This window comes from Dermacentor silvarum, chromosome 9 (genome assembly GCF_013339745.2).
Source record: "Dermacentor silvarum isolate Dsil-2018 chromosome 9, BIME_Dsil_1.4, whole genome shotgun sequence".
NCBI lineage: Eukaryota > Metazoa > Arthropoda > Arachnida > Ixodida > Ixodidae > Dermacentor > Dermacentor silvarum.
In genome coordinates this window covers 68356658-68380469 of record NC_051162.1, presented here as the reverse complement: position 1 = coordinate 68380469, position 23812 = coordinate 68356658, and the positions used below count along the sequence as shown (strand labels likewise).

The following is a 23812-nucleotide window of genomic DNA, read 5'->3' as shown; positions in this document are numbered from 1 at the left end:
TATTGTTGTCTTGACGTCCTTCCTATTTGCTTGCACAGAAGCGTACACAAGCTTGGCACGATCGGTAATGAAGATGACGTCCTTAAATGAGAAAGTGTGCCCTCCCGATGCCAACTTGGTCACGTTTTTACACTGCAGTCTGTGATTCTCATTAGAGTAAGTACTGTAGGCGTTAGAAGCACTCTCTTGATGCTGCAGACTACCTAAATCTTGGATATTTTAAGCAAGTCATCAAGAGTATTCGGCATTCCTAGTTTAACATCGTGCTGCGCATGCTCTTAAGCAGTCATAATATAATCAGAAGCACGACTGACGAGTCCGATAACGTGGAGTCGGCAAGATGTAGCAGCCTTCTCTTCTCAAAAAAAAGTATTCTACCAGAGGGCCGAAATTAATTTTGAAAGCTGTAGCGCTGTCCCAACTCTGAAGCTTACTCTCGGAGAAAGACGTCAAAAAAGTGTCTCTCCACTCAGCGCACGGTCGGTGCCCTCTTTCCGTGATTCTTAAGTCGTGCCAGGTTTTGCACTATTCCTCGTAGGTACGAACGCATATTCATAGCCTTGTCAAGGTCTTGTCGTCAACCATTTCGGTCGCACACGTACTCATAGAACCTCAGCCAGGCTTGAGCGCTTGTAGCTGATGAACCGTCATGATCATCCGGTTTTACCGGTTCCAACGACGGCCTCCGAGAGAGCTGGATGATGTTTTGCCTGACGAGCTCTAGAATTTGTAGCTGGTGTTCATTGTGTTTCTGCTCGAGTTCCATTATATAATGAAAAATGTATTTCGAACTCTCATATGTTTGACCTTGCTCACAAATGCTGGTCGCACAAGGTTGCGTACTACCACCAATATCAAAAGGTCGTGGTCATGAGCGTTCTGAGCAAGGGATCAGTGGTCACCCATGAAAGCGAACGATCTTCCGTGGAAAAATGCTTGCCAAGCTCGAATGGCTGCCGCCGTCCGTGCAGATTTCGGCGACGTCCAAGCACACGGTCCTTGGTAAACCGAAGTTAAGGAGGTGCACTACACAGCTTCCTATCCTGTCCTTGACTGTGTCAATTGTGTAATAAAACTGAAATAATCATTATGACAAGGTAGCAATCCTTGTTTAATGTCACCTCTTCCTCTGCTCCTCTCTCAACCTTTCCTCTTCTTAGTCTACCTTACATGCTATAAGGACGAGCTCGGGGGATCAAATCGCGGCCGCGGCAGCCGCATTTTGTTCGGGGCGAAATGCAAAATCGCCCGTTTCCCGTGCATTTCGGCCACGTCCAAGCTCCTCTGGTGGTCAAAATTGACCCGATTCACCCAAGACGGCGTGCCTCGTAATCAAATCGTGGTTTTGGCACATAAAATCTCAGTATTCAACTTCAATTCACAAATGTCTTGCTTCCTAGTGGCACAATACTGGCTAGAAGCGCCTATATTCTCCAATATTTGCCTCTTTCTAATATAAAAAACTGTTCTATTTGCGTAGGTTGAATCTCACTTAGAAATCCGAGGCAGTAGAGGACTAGAAATTCACCGTGTCATCAATAATGCAAACCAGCACAAAGTAGTTGAATTCGCCAGTTTACGGAGGTATAAATTGCTTACACTGCACTGCAGGTCAAGCAAGACCAATCTTTAAAAATTCGTATTTTAATCGTTCATTTGGTTTTGGAAGTAGGGCTGTAAGTCACCTGAAGGCGTGCGTGGCGTCAGCGTGGCATAACGCAGTCGCCAATGCAGATGCATTGTAATTTTTTATTTGCCTTACGGCGATGGTGAAGCAAAGGGTGTGCATAAGTCTTTACAATGAACAAACGTTAACGAATTAGCAATGTCGAAAACGCCATCGTCAATGACGTAATAGAAAGAACGGACAGATGTCGCAAACACTGTGTCACCCTCCGAATTGCTGTCGGAGTCATTTTTTTTAAAGTGCGCACAAGTTAGTCGACCAAACGTCTTTCACGCACATTCTTTCAGTATTTGTATAAAATTCTTAAAAAGTGTTTAAAACCTTTATACGGCCGTTTCCTGCTATCTTTTCCAGTTTTCCGGGAGTTATATCACGCTGATATTTGGCAAAAGTAGGCAAAAAATATAAACTGTAGTAAGCAGCATAACTGATGTTCTTGGCCTATGTAGCGGATTTGCCAGTAATTAGGCAATGTTCTTCCTTCTTTTCATGTGTTAAGTAAGGTTCATGTTGCGTGTCCTCAGTCTGGTTGATGAAATAAACAAGGCAGTTTGATCACTTTGTTCATATTTCGTACCGAGTATGCGCACTTATGATTTATGAACAATTCATATAAATTACTTATGGAGGCGCTCCGGAGAAATGTGTCTTTTACGAACGCCACCAAATTTTTTCCCGCTGCTCTTACAGAACTCTAAATGACAGTGAAATCAAATTTAGTGAAAAATGAGGAGAACCTTATGGCAATTAAAAATGTGAAGTGAAACCACTTTGGCTTAATTAGTGTTTGCGAAAAATTCCTTTACTACATGGTCGAAAGCGTTACATGCATGCAATGTTTCAAATGGGCGATTGATATGTAGGCAGTGTTTTAATGTGAGTGTTTTTATTGTTCGGTGACTTAACGCCTGAGTGCAACCCCTAAGGCAAAAAGCAAAAAAAGAATTTAATTAGCTGGAAAATGAGAATTTGATTTCAAAAATTGCAGAAGTCTAGGGAATGCATTCAAGAGGAGATATTGGTCGAGTCTGTGCAGAATATTATAACCTTCAATGCCAAGATAGGTCGTATAGAATAATTCTCAGTGCGCCGGCCGTGCAGTAATACTTATGTTTGGTTAGTCAATGCGCTTAATTAGCATTGAAAGAAATTTCAATAAGACAGGCTAAGTTGTGTACAGAAATTAAACGATACTAAAACAAACATAGCCATCAATCTATCGTTTCTTTCTAGAAAAACAATACGTTTTAAAGCAGCGAAGTTTCATAACACAGGAAAAGCTTTATAAAAAACTGAGAGAATATGTGCAAAAAAATCCCCGATGACTACGATGTTCTCCAATGATGAGAACTTTCAGCGCAGCTGCATACGTGATTTATTTTGCGATATACTGAGGCAAAGAAATCGAGACCGAAAGCACCACACAATACAGCAGTTGTGACATATACTGGGTCCCATGCTGACGCAATGAAATACAGCGGTTTTTGAAAACGCTACGCGCGGTGGAGCTCGACTTCGCCGAGCTAGCACAGTGCAGCACTTACCAGAGTGGCCGCTCTCCCAACGTGGACGCACTTGCCGTCCCTAAAGGCATTTCCGCAGAAGCAGAGTTTGTTGTAGAGGGTGCCTATACTTTAGGAGACATTTGCCTCCTTGGAAGCACTGGTTACGCCAATAGGCTCAACAGTGACAGTAAAACACACCTCAAGTCTCTGTAAACTTGCTATTTTGATAAAAAAGAATCAGTTACTATCATTAATTACGAACGCGAGTAATTAATTTGCACTTGAACACCACAAGGCCGAAGTTGAGGAATAGTGAAAATTTAAAAGCAGCAAAGAAAGTAATAATGCCACAATCTATTTCTTTTCATTATGAAGCATCTGTCCTAGTGGCAGCGTTTTTCATTAAGCCCATTGCGCGATGTTCTGTCATATTTAACCCATTAAGACCCATGACAAAACTGCCAGTATGATTTTCCTCAAAACATGTGAACGCTAAAGGTTAACACAAATATCTCGTCTTCAAAAATAATCGAGAAAGGTTTATTGCTTCTCAAGTTACTAATGGTGTACTACATCTGGTACACTCGGCGCATTGGGTTCAATGGCCAAGGCACTTGTCATTACAGTCCTACCTCCTTATATGGAATTTTCGAAGCACCCTTTTTCGAGGCACAAAGTGCCCATGCACGTCTCACATCTCCATGCATGCTCGGGCGTGACAAAATCGGCATCGCAGTTCTTTTCCGATTGTTTCGGGGTCTTGACCGTGACCATCCACCATGAGCATCCAAATACACGAACAGTAACGTCCAGAAACCGCGGCAACGGCTACGCTGAAATCGCGAGTGTGACTAAGGTGTCCTATATAACGCTATTTCAATGAAACAATTTTGGCGGAATATTGTTGCAGGCTTTGGTAACCTACACTAACCGCAAAAGTCGTTCACGAAGAAAAGCAGAGGTGTCGACATCGTCACTTTCCTCCTCATCCACATCTTCAGCTGGTTTTGGCAGCACAATCACACTATCACTGTCCTCTTCTATGTTTCCTGCACTCTCAACTGATCCAGAACAGCATACGACAAAACGGCTTCCTTGCCAAGAAAAACTCTATCCATGCAGTAAAACGACTAAACAAACAAGCGCCGATTTGTAACTGTCAACGCCCACAGTAGTATATCGTGCACCAAAATGTGAATGCGTGTTGCGTTCTTTGAAATGAAGCCGCAGATTCGACAGTTTGTTTCTAACACGCTCCACATATGTACTAAACACTATGAAAAGCACAGGCAAGTATATAAAGCAGGCGCGCAGAAATAAATTAAAAGCGAGTACACATCCCAATTCACCACTGGTGCGCAGTTTTGCTGGAATTGCCACTAAATATTTAGATATGGATTAAACAGTAGACTTTACCCTGTGCTATGATGTGCGAGCGTGCCCTTTGGGTCCAAGAAACGGAAATAGCCAAAAGTAATTGTTCAGCTGTTCAAGAGGTAGGGATGCCGAAACAAGTCAACTAGTTCGAGTACAGTGGGCGCTAATGGATTATTGTTTTATAAAACGGATTTAACACTTGTGTGGACAGGTAACAATAAAAAATAGACTCACCATCCCGGTCCTGCGAAAGCGGATGTCCAGCGAAGCTGTTGAAAACCACCACTACAACTTCCTAGGGGTATGCAATACGACGCCGCCGCTCGTCGTATTGCTGTTTCTTTTCCCGTTGCAGGTCTACTTATTCACGCTGCTCCGAGGGAGTCCTAAGCATGCGTTGCCTACCCATAGCGGTGCCGCAAACAATGAAATCAGTTGCTAGGCTGTTTCTATTATATGGAAGGATAGTGACATCACTCCCCACGTCGCAAGCTGCCGTCTCCACGCAACAATTCTCTTCACTGGGAAACGTATGCGCACCGTATGCGGAAACGTGTATATCACGTGATACGGAAACGCATGAGCAATCGACGCACCCTCTCCCCATCGCATATCGCTTTCATGATAGGGCCCGCACGTCTCGATTCAACGCGAACTAAGTGGCGAGAACACATCACACACGAAGCTATCAGCACTCGGCGCTCTTTGTCCCCATCCCGGATCGCTTTCAAGATAGATCCCGCGGAGCCGCGCCATATGCAGCCTTCGCCGGAGTACAGTTGATCACGCCTCCTAATGGTTCGATGCGGATCGATAAGGTGCTAAAGAGCGAGAACGGCTTATAATGACCGGAACGTCATCAGCGCACCTGGCGGCACCACCTCCAGTATTTTGCTTGCGTCATCAATTATTATTGCGCCGCCATCCGCAGCAGTTCGTGTCGCCACAGCGCTGTCGTTTAAACTGGTCCGAACAAGTTTAATAACATTGAAAATGACACCGGGCTGCGTTCAGATGAGCAAGTGGCACAACTCCCAGAGGAGTTCCAGTGTGAATTTTCGTCATTTATTTTTCCGATAACTTATCTGTTAACAATGCGAATTGCAACCAAGCTGCAAGAAAATTGCATGTAAACTGGTTAGAGGCAGCGGCAAAGATAGAAAAGTTTCAGAACAAGGCAGCTTGGACTATCGGTTCGCTGGCATTTCGCTAAAGGCCATTGGATAAGGCGAACCTTATGACGACTCACCCAAGACAACACGTTTACTTCGGCTGCTTTATTCATGAATGCCACTATTGGGCACTTATCTGCATAGTCCACTGTATGAAGTTATAGAGTTTTCTTGATTTCGACTCTTCTCCCGATGCCATTTCACTGAAATATGTTGACCCTATTTGTAATGAGCTATGGAAGTATGAACTCTTTGCTAAAGCACCTCACAAATATTGATGCTTTGATAGCAGAATCAGTTTCTTTCCTTCTCCACTCATTTCATTAAATGTTCTTTGCATAAGTGCAATGTTAGATTATGTGCTGGATGGAAATGCTTCTGTGTGGAAAGCTTTTATTTAGCAATAAAGCAATAAAATGTTCAGCAGCGGTTAATCGCCTATTGTTTATAGGCAGCACCATACCCTTAAGGCGCACGAAGGCCACGTTAAAAGGTATATAATTTTAATAAACACAGCACTTTTGAAGCACTGTCCTCTATTTAGCTTTCAGTGTGCCTTGTCTGGCCAAGGTCATACCTTAAACAAGTGAGGTCTTTATAAACAGAAATTATACAAGTGCCCAATTCCCGCCACCGCTGCGGGAAAACCAGAAAAATAACTGACACATTGTGTACTATAGTTGATATATCGTACACGTTACGGGATTTTCTTCATTTATTGTTCTTTCAGCTTGCAGAATTCTAGATCACGAAAAAAATCATCACGAAAACGTTCACGTGCCCTTTCTCCTGGTGTATGTCATGAGGTTTCTGAGGTCTCTTTCTTGCCTGCAAACGCCTTGAAAGCATACCTGAAAAATAATATGCAAGCATTCTTCAGAATAACTGTCCATTTATTTTTGTATCAGAGGCATACATTGAAACTGTTTGACGGGGTTGCTTTCCTGAGGGAGAGATGCTCACATCCCTTTCCTCGCATCCCACATCCAATTGCCTCCATTCATTTGTTTTGACGCAGGAGATAACGGACGCAAATGCCATCACGTTCTTAGATATAAGATTAGTAACCGCATCAAATCATAGAAGCTGCACGAACCATTCTAGCCGTATACACTCTCTTGGATAGTATTTTGGAAAAAAGGGCTATCGCGTACACGTTTAGCAAGCGCGTTGGAATTTTTGTGTCATTACTAAACATTTACGTGCTACAGAAACATGTAACCAATTTTAATTGCGAATAATAATTCAAATATATATTTGATTGCAATGACGAATTACTACCACAAGAAGCCGAGCGAGCAATTTGTAATTTCTAAATATTTATGTTTGCGTTAATTGCCTCCCAACTCATTAGTAACATGAACACATATAGTAAATAGCAGGAGCTCACCGGGGCCTTTCAGCGCACCCTCTGCAATCGTTCGCGTGTTAATTCTCTTCACTAACAAATGATTTAGAAGTTTCTGGTTGTTCATATTTGTATTCAATTTCTTGGGAAGTTATCAGCAGCGACACTGAAAACATACTCGGTGTCAGCACTAGATGGAATGGCGATTTTTCTAAGATACAAACAAATTGCGCATGAGATCGCGGATAATGCTACGATGCTCGTGTCTGGGTCCTCTATGCAGTGGGTGGCTGAGGCAATGACAAAGTACTCCGGATATGGCTAATGAACGGCTGATAAATGTCTGTAGGGGATTCCCTCGCCTTAATGTCCAAAGTGGCCATCATTATTGTGCTATGGTCACGCCGGTTAAATTCGTAGGCCAAAATCTGGAGGGTTAGCAAAACAAACCCAGAGTGCCTGTATATTTATTGGGATAGCAATTATATGGACGCTCCAAGCGGATTTCTGCCGTCGGCGTCGTCGTCGCCGTGATGTATCTTTTAGAGTCCAACGGCGATGAAATCGTCGCCGCGCACCATATGCTGTATGTGCGAGTGAAAGCGCGGGAGCGACGCGCGCTTTCAGGGGGAGCGAATGCACGGCGGAGAGCAAACGCGACTTCTTCTGTCGCGTGAAAGGGTGGGGGACGGGAGGGAAGGAGGGGAGGCGACGTTTAGCTGCGGCACCAAATGCGTGTTCATATAGAAACGTTGCGAGGCGAGAAGGTGGTAAAGACTCCCGATGCTTCTCGACGCTGAGTCGTGCTCCCTAAAGGGCTGCAGAAAATAGCGCCTCTTCCTCTTCACTACCACAACAATTCTGTCCCGTTCTGACCTCGTCGAAAACCTCCGCGTCGCCGCCAGAGGCACCGGCAACAGTCACCAACGCCGCGCGCTTTCGGTGCGAACGCGGGCAAAACGCCGACGGCGTCGACAACAGTTCTGCGCGTTGCTGGTGCTTCTGCATGTGTAAGTTTATACAGCTGATAAAACTCCTATCCTTACTCCGTATAGCTCTCTACTAATTTGCTATCGCAGTTGATGCTTCGCCTTTCGGGTGAAACTGCGACATTTTTTGGTCTGAGCATTTGCATTCGCGAGGCTGGCGCGTGGTACGACCGCGGGCGTTCCCTTATTTCTCCTGCCAAATTCAAGTGTTCAAAGCTGCTTCGCCTGTTACAGCTTGCCTCGACAATAACGTAACCGGTTGCTTGCACTGGTGAGTTTTAAAAGCATTTTACAGCAATGTACCTTGCCGATAAAGTAAATAATGATTGCAGAACGATCAAAGTTCAATTACCTACAAGGTGCTATCGACTAGCAATTTGTTACCTATACGTCTGGGGGCACAAGAGAGGTGAAAGCTTTAAGGCACACACCAAGCGACTTCGGGCCTCCATGTAGCATCAATGCTACGTTTTTCGGTTTCGAAAGCCATGCGCAGATATTTGAATGGTCGTTTGAGGTTCGGCGAAAACGTAAACGCCGGGAATGCTACCAATCGACACAAAACGGCGTTAATGTGGCGCCGTATCTCGCTCCAGCTAACCGAGATATGAAAGACAGTTGGCCTGCATGAAGTGTCGTCAGCACCACACAAACTTTCTGGAATGTCAATCAGCAGCTGCCATCTCTCATAAACAGCGCTGGTTCGTATTGACTTATTGGATGATACATTGATTGAATGATTAACTGATCAAAGTATTCAAAATATTGGGATGCTTTAAGTGCAAAAAAAAACAAAATGTATATCAGGAACGCCGTAGCCAGGTACTCCGTAATAATTTTGACCACCTTTGTTTTTTCAACGTTTGCCTAAATCTACGCACACGAACGTTGTTGCGTCTTGCCCACATCGATATGTACCCAACGCAGGCTGCAACGAGCCCGTGACCTCGACTTCCGCAGCGCACCGTCATTGCCACTGGGCTACCATATGGCGAATGAGCATAAGATCCGATATATGGAATGCGATCAGAAAGTTCTACACAAGATTTGCCTTATTTGCGGTACCTAATTCTTAGATGAAATTACTAGACGTCTGATTGACCATCTGTGTGAATGCTGCCGCATAATACGCCAAGAAAAGCAGTGCCTCCTCGGACTTCACTGTCATACATGCGTCATACCTTGGAATTCTAGTTCATGCATGGCGGTCAGACAAACCGTGTAATCATTACACAGGCATAATTACCAAGCCTGTGCAGATCTCACGGCGTAGAAGCGCATGTGTGTGCAACCTATCGGCCGTGTTTTGTTGCAAAGAACTGGTAATTTCTGAATAAGGCTTACGTGACGCTAATGGTGAATGACGTTTTCCTTTGTCTTGACACGTATTTTGCTTAGTCGTGCGATCTTTCACGCTATAATTTTGCCTTTGGCAATGAGCTATACTTATTGGCAGTGAACATTTTTCCTATCCCTGGTTGTCATGTGTACGCATTTCACGAGGTTACCTTATTACGATAATAAAATTAACAGCTAGCCCTGTACACCACGCTTCGAAATAAACATATTTTTTAGCATCTGTGAATCACGTTTTCTTTGTTTTATTTAAAAACTTTCAATGGTTCAAACAGTGGTTCAATGGTTCAAACTTTCAATTTTAGCACAGCTTAGCAAACTATCCTGGCTGAATACAAAACCATTGAATAAGTTGCGTGGACACCGAAAAAATATATTTCAGGAACCAGGATGGAAACTTTAGGGTTTTAACTAATGTCTGAAATCAGATATTAAGATCATATCAGCAAAAGTTTAGTTTGAGACATCTCCAAGATGGACGTTTCTAAGCCCATCCGTATTATGTCGTATTATCAATGGTGTAAGACAACCGAGAGAAAAAAATATTAGAGGTCATTCAAGTTTTATATCTACTTATTGAAATGCGTGATGAGTCCCTCCTCCCCCATTGTTAAGGCACAAAACTACCTTAGATTTCAATCGAAACCACGGCCCGGAAGCTACACTTCCGTCTTATAGTTCGCAATATTCCTGTACACATAGAGGGTTTTTTATATAAATTTCTATAGGAAATTTGAGCGTGAGTACCTTCATTGCTGAGAATTATTTATCCCCATAAAGAGAGGGGAAGGAATTTTTAGTGGGGGGCGCAAAATTCTTCCTTACCTTTCTAACACCACACGGCATGAAATCGAGCATGTGGTGAAGAGCGCATTTGTGGTTCTTCTCTGTAAACGCTATACAGCATCTCATTTTGCAATACGTACTTAGTCTTTTATCCTGTAAGATAAACATAATAATAAACAAATTGACTGCGTTTTACTTTTTGGCTTACAAATCTATTTATTGAGCGTGCACGACCCAGCACGCCACGACGAGAAAAGCAAAGTTCATTAGAGCGTGTTCTGTAGTATTCCGCGCCGTAGCTTTTGTACGGTTAGCGTCACATCATGTAAGCTCATGCTCATGCTCACAGGCTTATTTAATGCACATGTACTTAACCATGCATCGCGCGCTCGTGTTAAATCGCTGCTGTGCGTGAATGGTAGCACTGAAAGCTATTTTTCTACGAAAACGTCTTTGTGAACGTTTCATATACCTACCTTTTACCTTCGCCCCAATAACTGTCGCTTCTTGATATGAGCCGGTGCACATGTGTAGAAATTACTACTCTGTCCTAAACGCTTTCTAAATGACGCACTGATACAACTTCCGTAGTTAAATTTGGGGCAAAGTACCGATGAATATAGCATCAACAACTACAAAAAAGAAAGAACGCAATAACCGCATCAAAAAATTAAGGACAATAATATTACATTCAATTCCGTTTTATTTATTGTAGTACAACTTTACTGTTTATCGGGACCATTGTTACTAGAGCAATTTTGTGAGGATGCTTACTCTGTGAGGAAGGAAAATGCAATAGCGTGTTTTAAGTGACATTCGCACGCGGTCTTTAAGAGTATTTATCGGAAGCGCGGTTTGAAGTTGTTACTGTAACAGAATTTTCAGTCTAAATACTTGTATATTTGATCATTTGCAAAGCAATTAGCTCTGTCATAACTGTATCTAGCTATCTGTTGATCGTAGATCTCTCGCTCAATTGTGACATATAAGAAATAGGCTTCCAATTAGGGAAACTGGGCATCCTTTGAGAAATACAAAGCACATTAGCACTTTGCAACAATTTTATGCCAAATGAGTGCTTTTTATCAGGACCGTAGAATTCCTAACAATTCTCTAACTGCAGCGACAGAAACTGACCGCGTTGTTATTGTTCTTGGTGAAAAAAAAAAAATTTATGGGTGATATCTTATCATTCAAAAATTTTAACATGCTTATACAGAGTAATTCAGGTACCTAAAAATAGCAACATCTTTCGTAATTTTTTCCGACGTTTTCTCTTTGATATTATGTATCAGCTATAACATATGTGGGGTCTAATACAATTTGAAGGTGATCTCCTTAAGTGAAAAGTAGCTTTTTTATTGTTAGCAAAGCTAACGTTCAAATAATGGTAACCTGATGACAATCATAATCATTTCTTAGGTGAATTCTTCAGCGGGGTGTTAAGCTTGAGCCATGATAGTGGATAATTCAAGAGCAGTCGTAAATATAACAAAATGGAAATAAAGGGCCTGCTCTTATATGAATGTTCCTACAGCATCACCTAAAAGTGTCTAGGATTTAATTTGTCGCTTCTTCGATGGAATAGCGTCAGTCATCACAGGAATACATCGATCCGTATAGACGTCGTTTTGTTTTTATTTGTTGGGAAACGCAGCGTCAAGTGAACCATTGTAGAACCTAATGGATTTGAGATATTCAGCCAATAGCCTAACCTTCTCTATCGTGGCCGAAATTTGATTGAAAATCTTTTACTGGCACATAAAGCTAAAAAATGGTTTATAAGTAGGTATAACTTACCCTCTAACCCAAGCATTTTTCTATATTTCGGTAGTTACTGACCGCAAAAGCATCTGACGCAGAAGTGTTATATTTATTATAAGTAGGCTGGTAGCTTAATCCTATAACATTGCATAGGTTGTTACATTGTATGTAGGTTCATAAGTTTACAACTAGGGCCGGTATTTTGTAGCGATGCCTTTCCGATGCTAATGCATTTTCGCCCTTCTCGCGCTTGGTAAGTGATCATAGCGACGGTCGTGGACTGCCCGTAATTGGTCAGAGAGGGATTCACTTCGTAGCATTTGCCGCCACCATTCTTGTTCCTTGTCACAGTCTGCGAAGACCGCAGGGCACTGCCAAAGCATATGGTCAAGAGTAATGATGCCATTGCACTTATTACAATTGGTTTGAATTTCCCTCTCCGGATAGATCCTGTTAATAAAATATGGACTTGGGTATGTCCTTGTCTGTAGCAAACGTAATGTGACCGCTTGGGCTCTGCAAAGTTTACCGTGTGGCAATGGGTATTCCCGTCTGCTTAAATAATAATGTTTCGTGATTTCGTTATATGTTAATAATCGATCCCTGTGTTCCCCATGTGAAGTGTAAGCTGCTCGGTCTTGAAGAGCACGGCTAGAAAGTCCTTGTGCTGCTTCATTTGCCACCTCATTGAGGTTTCTCCGAGTTCCGTCCACCACCCCCAGATGTGCAGGAAACCAGCGAACTTCGATCCTCTCACTGTTGACCTTGTCTAGTAACTTGGTTGCTATCCGTGTCACATATCCGTTAGTAAAGTTGCGCATGGCTGTTCTAGGGTCACTGTAAATATGTGTCCACCGATTTGCCCGGATGGCTAAGGCGATGGCTACTTGTTCTGCTAGTGTTGGGCCCTTTGTATAGACGGTGATGGCATCCCGTATGTTACCTTGAGTGTCTACAACAACGGAGGTATACGCATCTTTTACAGATGCTAATGCATTTTCGCCCTTCTCGCGCTTGGTAAGTGATCATAGCGACGGTCCGTTCACGTTATCAACGGGATCAGCCGGCCGTGAGCGGTGGATGATAAGACTAGCATAGAATAAAGCATAACGCATCTCTACAAAATGCAGGCCTAGGAATCTGGTTGGGCTTTGCATATTATGCCAAGGAGAACAACCTTGCAGTTTCACCATAAGGCCCACGGATTTAAATCGATCGCAAGGTTTAGTGTTCTCGATCTCTTCTAACAGCGATCTAAAAATACGCGTGATTGACATACTGGCGCGTCACTGCATGCGAGGCAGTTCCAGCGCAGCAGAAACAGCTTCCTGGTCGCTACTAGGCGTCTGAAAATGCTGGCGTGGTGAGAATCGCCACCCGTGGCGTTAAAGGCGCCGGACAATAGTGTTACACGAGATGAATATAAAAAATAACTGTCGGAGTATGCAGCTCGAAGCTTATTCTTCGTTCCGTTAAGACCAATTTATGCACCACGACGTTGTATGCACACAGCTTCACCGCAGTAAAAATGTCTATGCACAACGATCATGCAAGCAATGGAATGTAGAACACTGCCCTGCTTGCGTTACTGAGGCGAATGGGTTTGGAGAAGCGGTGCAGGAGCTTATTTATGTATGGTTATTAGTTTCAGGGAACTTGAATCACGATAAATACGTTTCTATAAGAATAAAAATTAGGAATATATGCCTAGTTTTAATATGAATATTTCTTATACATATCCGACACAGTGTGAGGAACCATTTTATATAAAGCATTTTATTCAGATAGGAATTATATGGACACGCCAGGTAGATTTCTGCCGTCGCCTTCGCCGTGAGGTTTAGTATAAACTCCAAGGGCGATAAACTCGTCGCTGCGCGCTGTATGCTGTATGTGCGAGTGAAAGCGTGCAAGGGTGAGCCGACGATCGCGGCTCGGTCTCGCGCACGCAAGGGAGGGGAGCGCGAAAGAAGCGCACCTTCTTCCAGTCGCGCGTAAAGCTCCGGAGGGAGGTAGGGTTGGATGGGCGTTCTACTCCGGTGGGCCCGAGTGGCGGAGGGCGCCCGCCCGCAAGGCTCCGGGGGATGTAGATACGCGAGCCCGCTCGGGCCGCTGTATCTTGAAAGCCATCTGTGGCGGGGACGGAGTCCGCCCCTACGCTGTGTTTTCGTGGCTGAGTTAGCGATGATGCGAGCGGCGGCACGAAGGTAAATTCGCCCGTGGCTGCTGCCGCGCTTACTCGATACAGCATTTGACAGCTAGTTTCCTCGGTCATCGAGTGAGATGCATTCATGTTTGCTACGGCTAGCGTGACATGGTTTTTTTTTTAATTTAGTTAGTATGCCTAGGTTCACAAGTTTACGCGGCCGATAAAACTAATATCTTTACTTCGTATAGCTGTGCACTAATTTGCTATCGCAATCGATGCTTCGACTTTCGGGTGAAACTGCGACTTTTTTTTTACCTAGGCTTTCTTGTAATTCTCCTATGTGTTACTGGCTGGCACAAGATGTCCGTGTAATGTGATCGATTGTAAGTGGGACGTGAGCATATGTGTTATACCAATGCCATCACGACGACAACTACCCTCGCGGATAGCTTTATGGCTGATTCGTTATACGCCGGCAAATACACCTTCCTCTTTGGGCTAATCACGAAGATAGGGCATTGAATAAATTCAGCCTATCCCGAAAGCAATACAATGTCACAAAGCATCTCAAATGGATAACAGGTAATAGGGAAGGATGGGGGAGACAGGCCTCCGTCACTTATTTAAGCGAGTCGTCACGATGCGTTGTGCAGTACATGCCTATGGCCAGAAAACGCAACTGTGTGAAAGAATGACAGCGTAAACGAAATTCACTCGACCAAAGAAAATGCACGTGACTTAATTTGTTGAGTCATCTCGCTTTCGCTTCACTGAGAACGCTCGTTCAAATCCGACCATCTGATACAGATTTTTTTTCAGGAGACCCCGAACAAGGCGAGAGAGAGCATAATGCGAAGCGCCTCGTTATCTGGCGCTAAGACGCAAAGAACACTTCACTATAAAATAAAGTTGGTTGTGGAGTTTATGGCGTGTTTGTATAAGTAATGAGCAGCAGCGTACCGTTATTCTTAAAAGAAATATCAAATCATTGCATTACAGCAGTAGACACGTATAGAAAAGAAAGTGAAGCATAACAAAGAAGCTTGGGAAGATTCATAACACCGCGCATTGAGCGACAGGAAGGCAGTGCTGTGGTTTAGTGAGCACACAGTGCTGTGAATATTCTAGTCGATGAAAAGAAGGAGAGCTGAGCAGGTGATGTAATTTTACGGATGTTCTGCGTACTATACGAGGAACAGCATGCGCAGTCAAGCGCGTTAATTATTTGGGTGGCGTGATGAATTGGAAAACGCGAAAACGCAAAATGAATCAGTGGACGGAAGAAAGGGCTAAACATATCACAAGTAATAGCTATTGTCATGAAGTCAGCATAAACCAATCTGATTATTTCATTTCTTGCTTGTGATATGGCTGCGTCATAAAAACCTATATTTGCCATTTCTTCATGATCGCATTGAGTCATATTAGTGGTGATGACAATGTGGTGCTTACTTCATTCAATGACTTATTCGCCCAAAAGTCATCCATACATTACTTCATAGTGCTGCGCGAGACACCATGACAACCCGAATAATCGAGAACCACGACTCTAAGCTTTCCATTTCATGCGATAAAGGACCCTCTGAATAATGTTGTTAAACTCCTATAGTCTTGAGGACTTAGTGTTGTTTAAGGTTATATGTCAATGTTTGCATTCAACATATGCGCAGACATTCGAACCTGAGCAGCGAAATGTGATTGTGTGGCTTTTCTGATTGGGCGGTTTCATAATGAAGGAGCAGTTGCATTAAAATCTATTCAAATACGCAATTTAACAGTTGTATTCGAAATAAGATATTCAGTATGCAGTCCTACCGTTAAACTGTACATATTGTTGTTCTTATACCGCATCCTGCAGAACTGTTGAGGAGTCAGCAATGCACCTGGGTAGACACCTTTGACAGTGTAGGACTGCTTAGCCTTGATGTCCCAGCATGATTTTCCTCGGAGGCTGAAAAGTTAAAGTACGATACACATCCGGATATTTGTCTTGAACAAATCTAAATGCGTAAATCCGCTTGTTTTGACACATATATATGCAAGCGCATATATGTTAATTGCCTATAGCGAGAGCACATTTTATGATGTTGCCTTGTCTTCTAAAATTCAAGAAACATTGTAAAAACTTTACGGTAAATTGTCTCTCAAAAACAATAAATCAACATTTTTGTTCTAGCCAGAAATCTTTCTATCAAGGCGGTAATCTGCCTCAATCGCAATATATAGAATTTTCTTCTTCTTTCTTTCTGGGGTTTTACGTGTCAAAACCAGTTCTGATTATGGGGCACGCCGTAGTGGAGGGCTCCAGATTAATTTTGACCACCTGTCGATCTGTTCATTTCAGGTATATTCGGATAGTGTATTATAAGAAATTTGGTATTAACGAGATATATATCATGAAGTTCGCATTCCCATACCTTAAAGTAATTCAAATGCATTGCCTAATGTGCTATTTGCATTAGAGTTCGTCAGGTGACCACACTTAGAAGAGCTTGATATCAAGATATTCTAATATATTTCGAAGCCGGAATAATATTGCAGCTACCATATACCAATACTTTATTTGCACTGCAAATGAATGTTGCCTGGTGGCTGTTAAAAGCTTCCGGGCGGCTTAAAAGCATATTGTTCGCGCATTTAATTTATCACGTTTGCTATTTTTTTAATTACTGTTGTGTTCTGCTGTCTCTAAACAAATCAAGTTAAATAAAGAATGTTATTGATATGACGACGAACTTTGCATATAATACAACCATGCGAACAGTATGTAAAAATAGTCTTTATGAACGCTGTACACGAAAAAAAATGATGGAAGAGGCTTGAAGGAAAACAAGCATATTTCGGACAAATGAATGACTACTTCTTTTAGCCATATTGCAGTAGTTCGTCCAGTAACACTAAGGAATTTTTCGAAAGAAGGTAAATCTCAAGCTATGCGCATCCTGTTGGAAATAATTTACTTTGATGCCTTAGTTATTTAGCCTAATAGGATCTAGTTGCATACTTTACTGCACATTTTTTGTTGAGTCTTAATACGCTGAATTTTAATTCGCACAGAGGAGATGCACCATGAAGGGCAGGTAATTGTGCAAGTAATCTTGACCTATCACGCAGCTTGTCACTTGTCGCACACTAGATCTAATATATGTTATGTTTATAGACAGTTTATTCTACTCTCTTGTTATGTGATCTTGTGGTTCTATGAAAGGTCGATTGTTTTTTTTTTCGTTTTTTAACTTTCAATCAAACTCCCAGAAAACGTCAAAACGAACAAAAGGTTAGCATTTAGAGTTATTGCTCGGCTCGCCATCAGCACTATCTTCTAGTCCTTCTGACTGTGTTGACTGTGTTGCAATGTGTTAGCATATATATATATATATATATATATATATATATATATATATATATATATAGTGAAACTTCCAGTAGTCAGCTAGGCACCACCGTCACTTGCACTTTGCTCCTCAGAGAGGCAAGGCGTGTGCCGAGTGCGTTCCTTCGCAGTGTGGTAAGCGCGCTTTAACTCATGGATTGGGGACCTCAGAGAGGCGCCGCTTAATGCTAACGCGTTTCGGTCGCATTTACCGCTAAGTCGCTACGGTAAGTACATCGCTAAGTATATTAGGCACTTACCGGAGGACATAACGAATTTCCTTCTTGTTGCATTCAGAGAACTTGTAGCGAAGGGCACCACCGTCAACATACGTCATTATATGGCCACTTTCGGAAGGGCAATCCAGCGAACCAGGGTGATTGCCTAAATTTATGTTTGGTTCACTTCCATCGTGCGAAGCGCCCATGCTGGCAAGAAAATTTAAAACAAAGCAAAGAACGTCTAGCGAATCTCACTATATATTACCATTCCATGCCAAGACAATCCTCTCAGATGTATCAAGAATGATTTTTTAAAACATTATTGGCTGCGCGAAATAGTTTGAAACTCTTCCTAGCGATGGCATCCCTGAGGTTGTCTACAAAACATTGCCGAAGGTATTCCAGCTGAGATTTACTTATACATTTGAAATAAATACAACAGAATGTGCCTGTTAGTCGTGAATTGGAAGCAAATAGATTATATAACGAACGGAACGGAAAAAGACGCAGAAAAAAGGGAATAAAACGGGACAAAAAGGTAGACGAACGGAACGCGGACTTTCAGAAACAAATAATTATCCTAGTAGACCAATTATTTCGGTGACATAAGCACTGCCGGCTTGCTCACACACGCGACCCTTTTGCATTGATTCGCGTACGCTTCACAATTCCCTCTAATGCGCAGGTCATGGTGCCCTAATGAAATACTAGTTGCTACTGTTGGCAGGATTCGAAGATCGTGCGCAGCTACCCGTCTAATCTTTTTATTGCGATAGCAATTATATGGACACTCAAAAGCAGATTTCTGCCGTCGGCGTCGCCGTCGCCGTCGCCGTGAGGTTCCGTATGACGTCAGTGGAGATGAAACCGTCGCCGCGCGCCGAACGCTGTATGTGCGAGTGAAAGGGCGCGAGGGGCGCGCGCTTTCACGGGGAGTGAACGCACGGCGGAGAACAAACGCGCGTTCTGCGCCGTGCTCCCTTGAGGGCTGCAGAAGTAGGCGTCTCTTTCCTCCTTTACAATCACCATATATGTAGAGCAAACGCGCCTTCTTCCGATGCGCGAGAGGCTGTGGGGGAGGGAAGGGCGGCGATGTTTAGCTGCGGCACCAAGTACATCAGAGGCTCCGGCAACAGTCACCAACGCCGCACGCATTTTGAGCGAACGCGGACAAAACGCTGACGGCGTCGACAACAGTTCTGCGTGTTGCCGGTGCTGCTGCATGTCCAAGTTTATACAGCTGATAAAGCTAATGTCATTACTCTGTATAGCTCTCTACAAATTTGCTATCGCAATTGATGCTTCGCCTTTTAGGTGAAACTGCGACAACTTTTTTCCTTTGCCCGCCTTTCTCTTTGTTGTGGCTGTTTATTGTTTCTCGTCCTCATCAGCTCGGCCTGTATGCTAGTTCCTTCCGTGTATATATTTTCCTCTGCACAGAATAATAAACCTTCAGCCTAAAGTGAGCGTTGGATTTGTTCCACTTTCTGTTCTTGTTTCTTTCGATGTTTTTTTTTGTTTTCAAACAACAAATATTATCGCAATCCTACGTCTTCTAGTTTCAAATAACATTGATGCGTTATTGAAAAAAAAACTGATTTATGCCACAAAGTTAGGACAAGTATCCTTCGTATGATTTTTTTCATGAAACACTACAGCATATAAAAAAAAGTTCCTTTTTCGTCAGACGTCAGTAGACATTCCGTTGCGCCAAAGGAAATATATAATTATTTTCTTGAATTGCTTGAATTTGCAACTTGCGGTTCACAGTTGTTCGAGAGATAGCTAATTCTAGCGGCATTGTTTCTGCATTCAGCACCTGAGAATAACGAGTATCGCCTACTGCATTTCTCCCTAGCCACATTGTGGACGACTCTCAACGGAGATGCAATGGCCCACATCGGGAGATGTCCTTACTTTAGAGTGGAGAGTGCTGTGATAAAATGTGCCAGCGGCCTAAACTAAAAGCTATATTGCTTACCTGTGTCCTAATTCATGTGCTGCTTCGAGGACACCGCTGTATGAACCTGGGACGTCTTCGGCCATCGCAACAGAGTCATCGGTGCAAATGGCACCCTCATAAGCAATTCCTGCAGTATTACCAAAGAAAAATAACGAGGCCTTTGCCGCGAACATCCAATGAAGCGTGAAAGAAGGCCGCGAATACATGTAAAGTGTCTCGAGCGGCGAGTCGCGCGGATTATTGCGTGTATTCACGGGCTTCTTTCATGCTCCGAGAAACACTTTTATGTAGCACGTGTTCAGCAACAGAAAGCTGTATCGGGAGTTTTTCATGTTGCTTGACAATTTCCTCATTGACATTTTTCACCTTAATAAAATCATTGAAAAGTTCATTGATTAATTAAGACTTACTCTATAATTAGGTGGAATGCAACAAATAATCTGAGTAACTCTAAGCGACGGCAAACAATATTACCTTGGTTCGGTTCAGCTACCTGGAATTCACATATTTTTTAAGCTTGGTTCAAGTTACGTGAAACACCCTGTATAGGTTATCCTATGTTTTGCAGTGTAAGTTTGTCATATTTTGATGATATTACGAAGCGTGTTACACATCCACTGAAGAAATTAAGCTTACGGTAAAGCGAAACAAGTAATATAAACGATGTTTATGCAGCACTAAGCTTACCAGCCACTTTTCTGTTTGGCGACCCACGACCAGTGCTTTCGTATAGGTCACGCCTGAAAACCAACAAATCAGTCTCGCATTAGGAGAGGTCGACTGAATCCCAGAATTATTACTTATACTTATTACTTATATTACTTTCAATTTCAATTCTTTTCAGTTTTTGCCTGAAGAAATAGAAACTAAAGATTGTAGAAGCCTCACTGAATCTTGTCTCGTGTTGCGAACGGCCCCCCTCAGTCCGCAACAAGTGCAATATATTCAATAGCAAAAATATTTTTTTAAATTGACTCGTACATTTTTCAACATGAGAAGTGAAGACAACAAATGTTCCTTCACAAATCATGAGGACGCAATTTTTATTAAATTTCGGAAGTAAGGCAAAGACGGTTCTTCACACGAAAAAAGTAATGTCAAAGAAAACTTCTTAAAGGATTTGCAATGAACACGAGATAAACCATACTCAATATAGGAGGACATGAAATCAGAATAATCGGTAACGATAGTATCACATTGGAAAGCAAATTAAATCAACGATATTAAGGCAACATACTCTCAATAACAACCATTTACAGTAGTAATTCACACAACTTTCTAAAACATTTATAAGAATAACACAGTGATGGTCATAGTCCAATGTCAGGACTTATAGGACACAGCCTGAACATATGCTTTCATTGTCCTGCTGACTCGCTTCGCTCAGTGTCTCTTCATGTTTATTTAAGATGTGTGCAATTGGATAATGTATTGTCTCTTTTCCGCAATTATTCTTCAATTTGGGTAGGTGACGTGCATGTTTTCTTAATTTATATCAGTCACATTCGGCAACGTTGCACTCTTTAGATGTTAAGTTCTGCTTTAGCACAAACATGTGGCCGAAAGGTGCAATAAAAAAAATGTCACAGTTTCGCCCTAAGGGCGAAGCAACGAATGCGATAGCAACACAGCAATGTCATACGAAGTAAGGTGAGCGGCTTTGGTAGCAATATGAATTGTTGTAAACATGAGCTGATTAAGTAAGCAGGTGTGCTGCGGCGTAAGTAGACCGACATGAAGAGAGACTCGATGACCACGAGAAGGCGCGTGTGAAACGGTGGTGTTGATGAGAAGCGCTTCCCGTGGGCAGCGCGTGCGAAGGGACACACCTGTAGCGCTGCACTGCCGATCCGGGCAGCATTACATGTGTAGCGTGCGTTGGAAAATGTGGCCCGACTATTACTAACTGAATGAACAAGCGTGGTGTGAGCGCGCACAAACAAACATGAATAGATCACACTGAATGACTGCAGACAACGACTGTCAAAACGCTGGCAGCAAGCGCATACGCTGCAGCGGGCGTAGGTACGTGCGGTCTATCGCTTCAACGGAAACTGAGCGGCGAATTCACAGCGCATAAAGGTCAGAGCCGTGTGGAGATAAGAGACGGTGCGAGCGAGCGACGAGCGCGGTTGTTAGCAGAGTAGAAATGCCCCCCCCTCCCCCGCTCCCTCCGGCGCTCGCTTCCCGCTTCCTTGCTTGCGCGTGGAAGATTGACTGCGTTCGCTCTCCGTTACAGCGTGCGTCCCCGCACGCTTCCGCTCGGGCATACGGCGCGCGGCGAAGATTTTATCTATACGGAACCTCACGGCGACGGCGACGGCAGAAATCCGGTGGAAGTGTCCATATAATTGCTATCGCAATAATATTTTTGCCGCCTTTCATGTGTTTCTAATATGTAAATATACATATATTTTATATAAATTATAGTATTCTATTATAATAACAGCCGATATATGGTGCAGCCTTGTAGGAAATGTTTGCCCAAGAAACAAAAATATTACTTCGTGCGTGACGTTACTATCTGGTATATAGATGTGAGAAAAACAAATTCTCAGAAAATCTTTTAGGTTTGGAATATTCCTCTTCGTAATTGAAAACTTACGTAAAGTAAAATTCAGTGTTCAAAAGTAATATGTTCGCTCAGATAGAAATTGATCTTTTCTTATATATTTTACCCTGTGAGTAGCAGCGTTATGTCTGGATATCCATAATCTGCCTTTTTAGCCAAGGCGTACTTCCCGAAGAGATGCAGGGAAGTCAAATCGTTCATTAGTTTGTCATTTCCGAAAACGTAATCAGACTCTTGGTACTGAAAAGTCCAGAAAATCATTCGTGTCAGACACTATATGATTGTTATCTAGAAAAAAATGTATGCATTCACTTGCCTGGTCAGTCCTTTCTGCTCCAACAAGAATAAGCCTCACGTCAGGGCAAGAGAGGCTCATGAAAATTGCGTTTAGCTGAAAAAGAACAAAAACACCACGAAGCAGTTTTGTGCACTAAACAAGGCTTAACGTTATGACGCTGTGCACCGCAAGCTAGTTTTTATAATTTTGTTCTGCATACTTCCTTCCCTGAATATGAATCTAATAATTTTTGCGGAATATATATACTAGAGTCTGTAGCGATCTATATGTTAATGCTTCAACTTCGACTTGCTGTCCTGAGTTATTGAGAACGAAGAATAAATATTTCCCAAAATAAATGAATCTTGCACAAAAAGAAATTACAATTACTTTTTTAGCAAAAAATCTGCGCACATTCAAGTCAGGGCACAAGCAGCGCATGCTGCTCAGCATACGCAACCAATACTTGATGTTAGCATATAAGCAACAACCTAAATCCATCGTAGATGGGAAAAATTTGAAACATTTATAATATTCAGCAAACTTGAGGATTTGTACTCTTCACGATGGTCGAGTATGCGGGCCTGTCCACTACGTTAGGAGATGGTTATCATCAGTCATGTCATTATAATGTATGAACATCTTCCCACCACTACATATACGCAATGTAGTTTCAGTTTTTGATTGTAGTATGATTATATTAAATTATAGCAAAGTGTAAAGCAACGCAATGGTTGTAGTGTTAACGTTGATGTGTACTTCGCAGTAGCGTCACCTGAGTGTGTATCGACGCTATACGCGATGCTCATTTGCATGAAACACTTCCATTGCATTCTAAGTTCACTCTTCTTACGCTGTTGATGAAGATGCAGATGTAGATCAAGAAGTCCGTTCTCTTCAAATCTCCTGTTGTGCTGGTAGTCAGACACAACATAAACTTCAACAGTTACATTAGCCGGCATAGTCTTGTCAGTACACTTTAGAGGGCCATTATCTGAAACGACCAAATGAATCACGCATAGTATAACTGACGTGGTAGCTAAAACTTTGCTGCAAGCCAGATATCGAAAAAATGTTATGATACACAGGCTGTTGCCAGTTATCACCATTAGGATCGAGTCTGCTGATTTTCCCACCCTTATATGCCATAAAAGTGCGTGAGTAATGAAATGTCTTTATTCAAAACTTCACGAATGAAAGAAAAATGAAAGGGCGAAATGCGAAAACACCCGTGTACTAAGATTTAGGAGCATGTTAAAGATCCCCACGTGGT

General features: G+C 42.6%; 1 protein-coding gene across 1 annotated transcript in view; it reads right to left on the bottom strand.

The window, feature by feature from the left end:
• Positions 1-11224: 11224 nt before the first annotated feature.
• Positions 11225-23812, bottom strand: part of LOC119464769 (uncharacterized) — a 31446-nt gene continuing 18858 nt past the window's right edge. Inside the window, exons 4-8 of the mRNA XM_049655305.1 lie at positions 23393-23533; positions 19709-19817; positions 17767-17934; positions 15949-16084; positions 11225-11242 (exon numbers count right to left, since the gene is read on the bottom strand). Coding sequence (XP_049511262.1) covers positions 11225-11242; positions 15949-16084; positions 17767-17934; positions 19709-19817; positions 23393-23533 — 572 coding nt within the window. The remainder of the gene's footprint in view (positions 11243-15948; positions 16085-17766; positions 17935-19708; positions 19818-23392; positions 23534-23812) is intronic.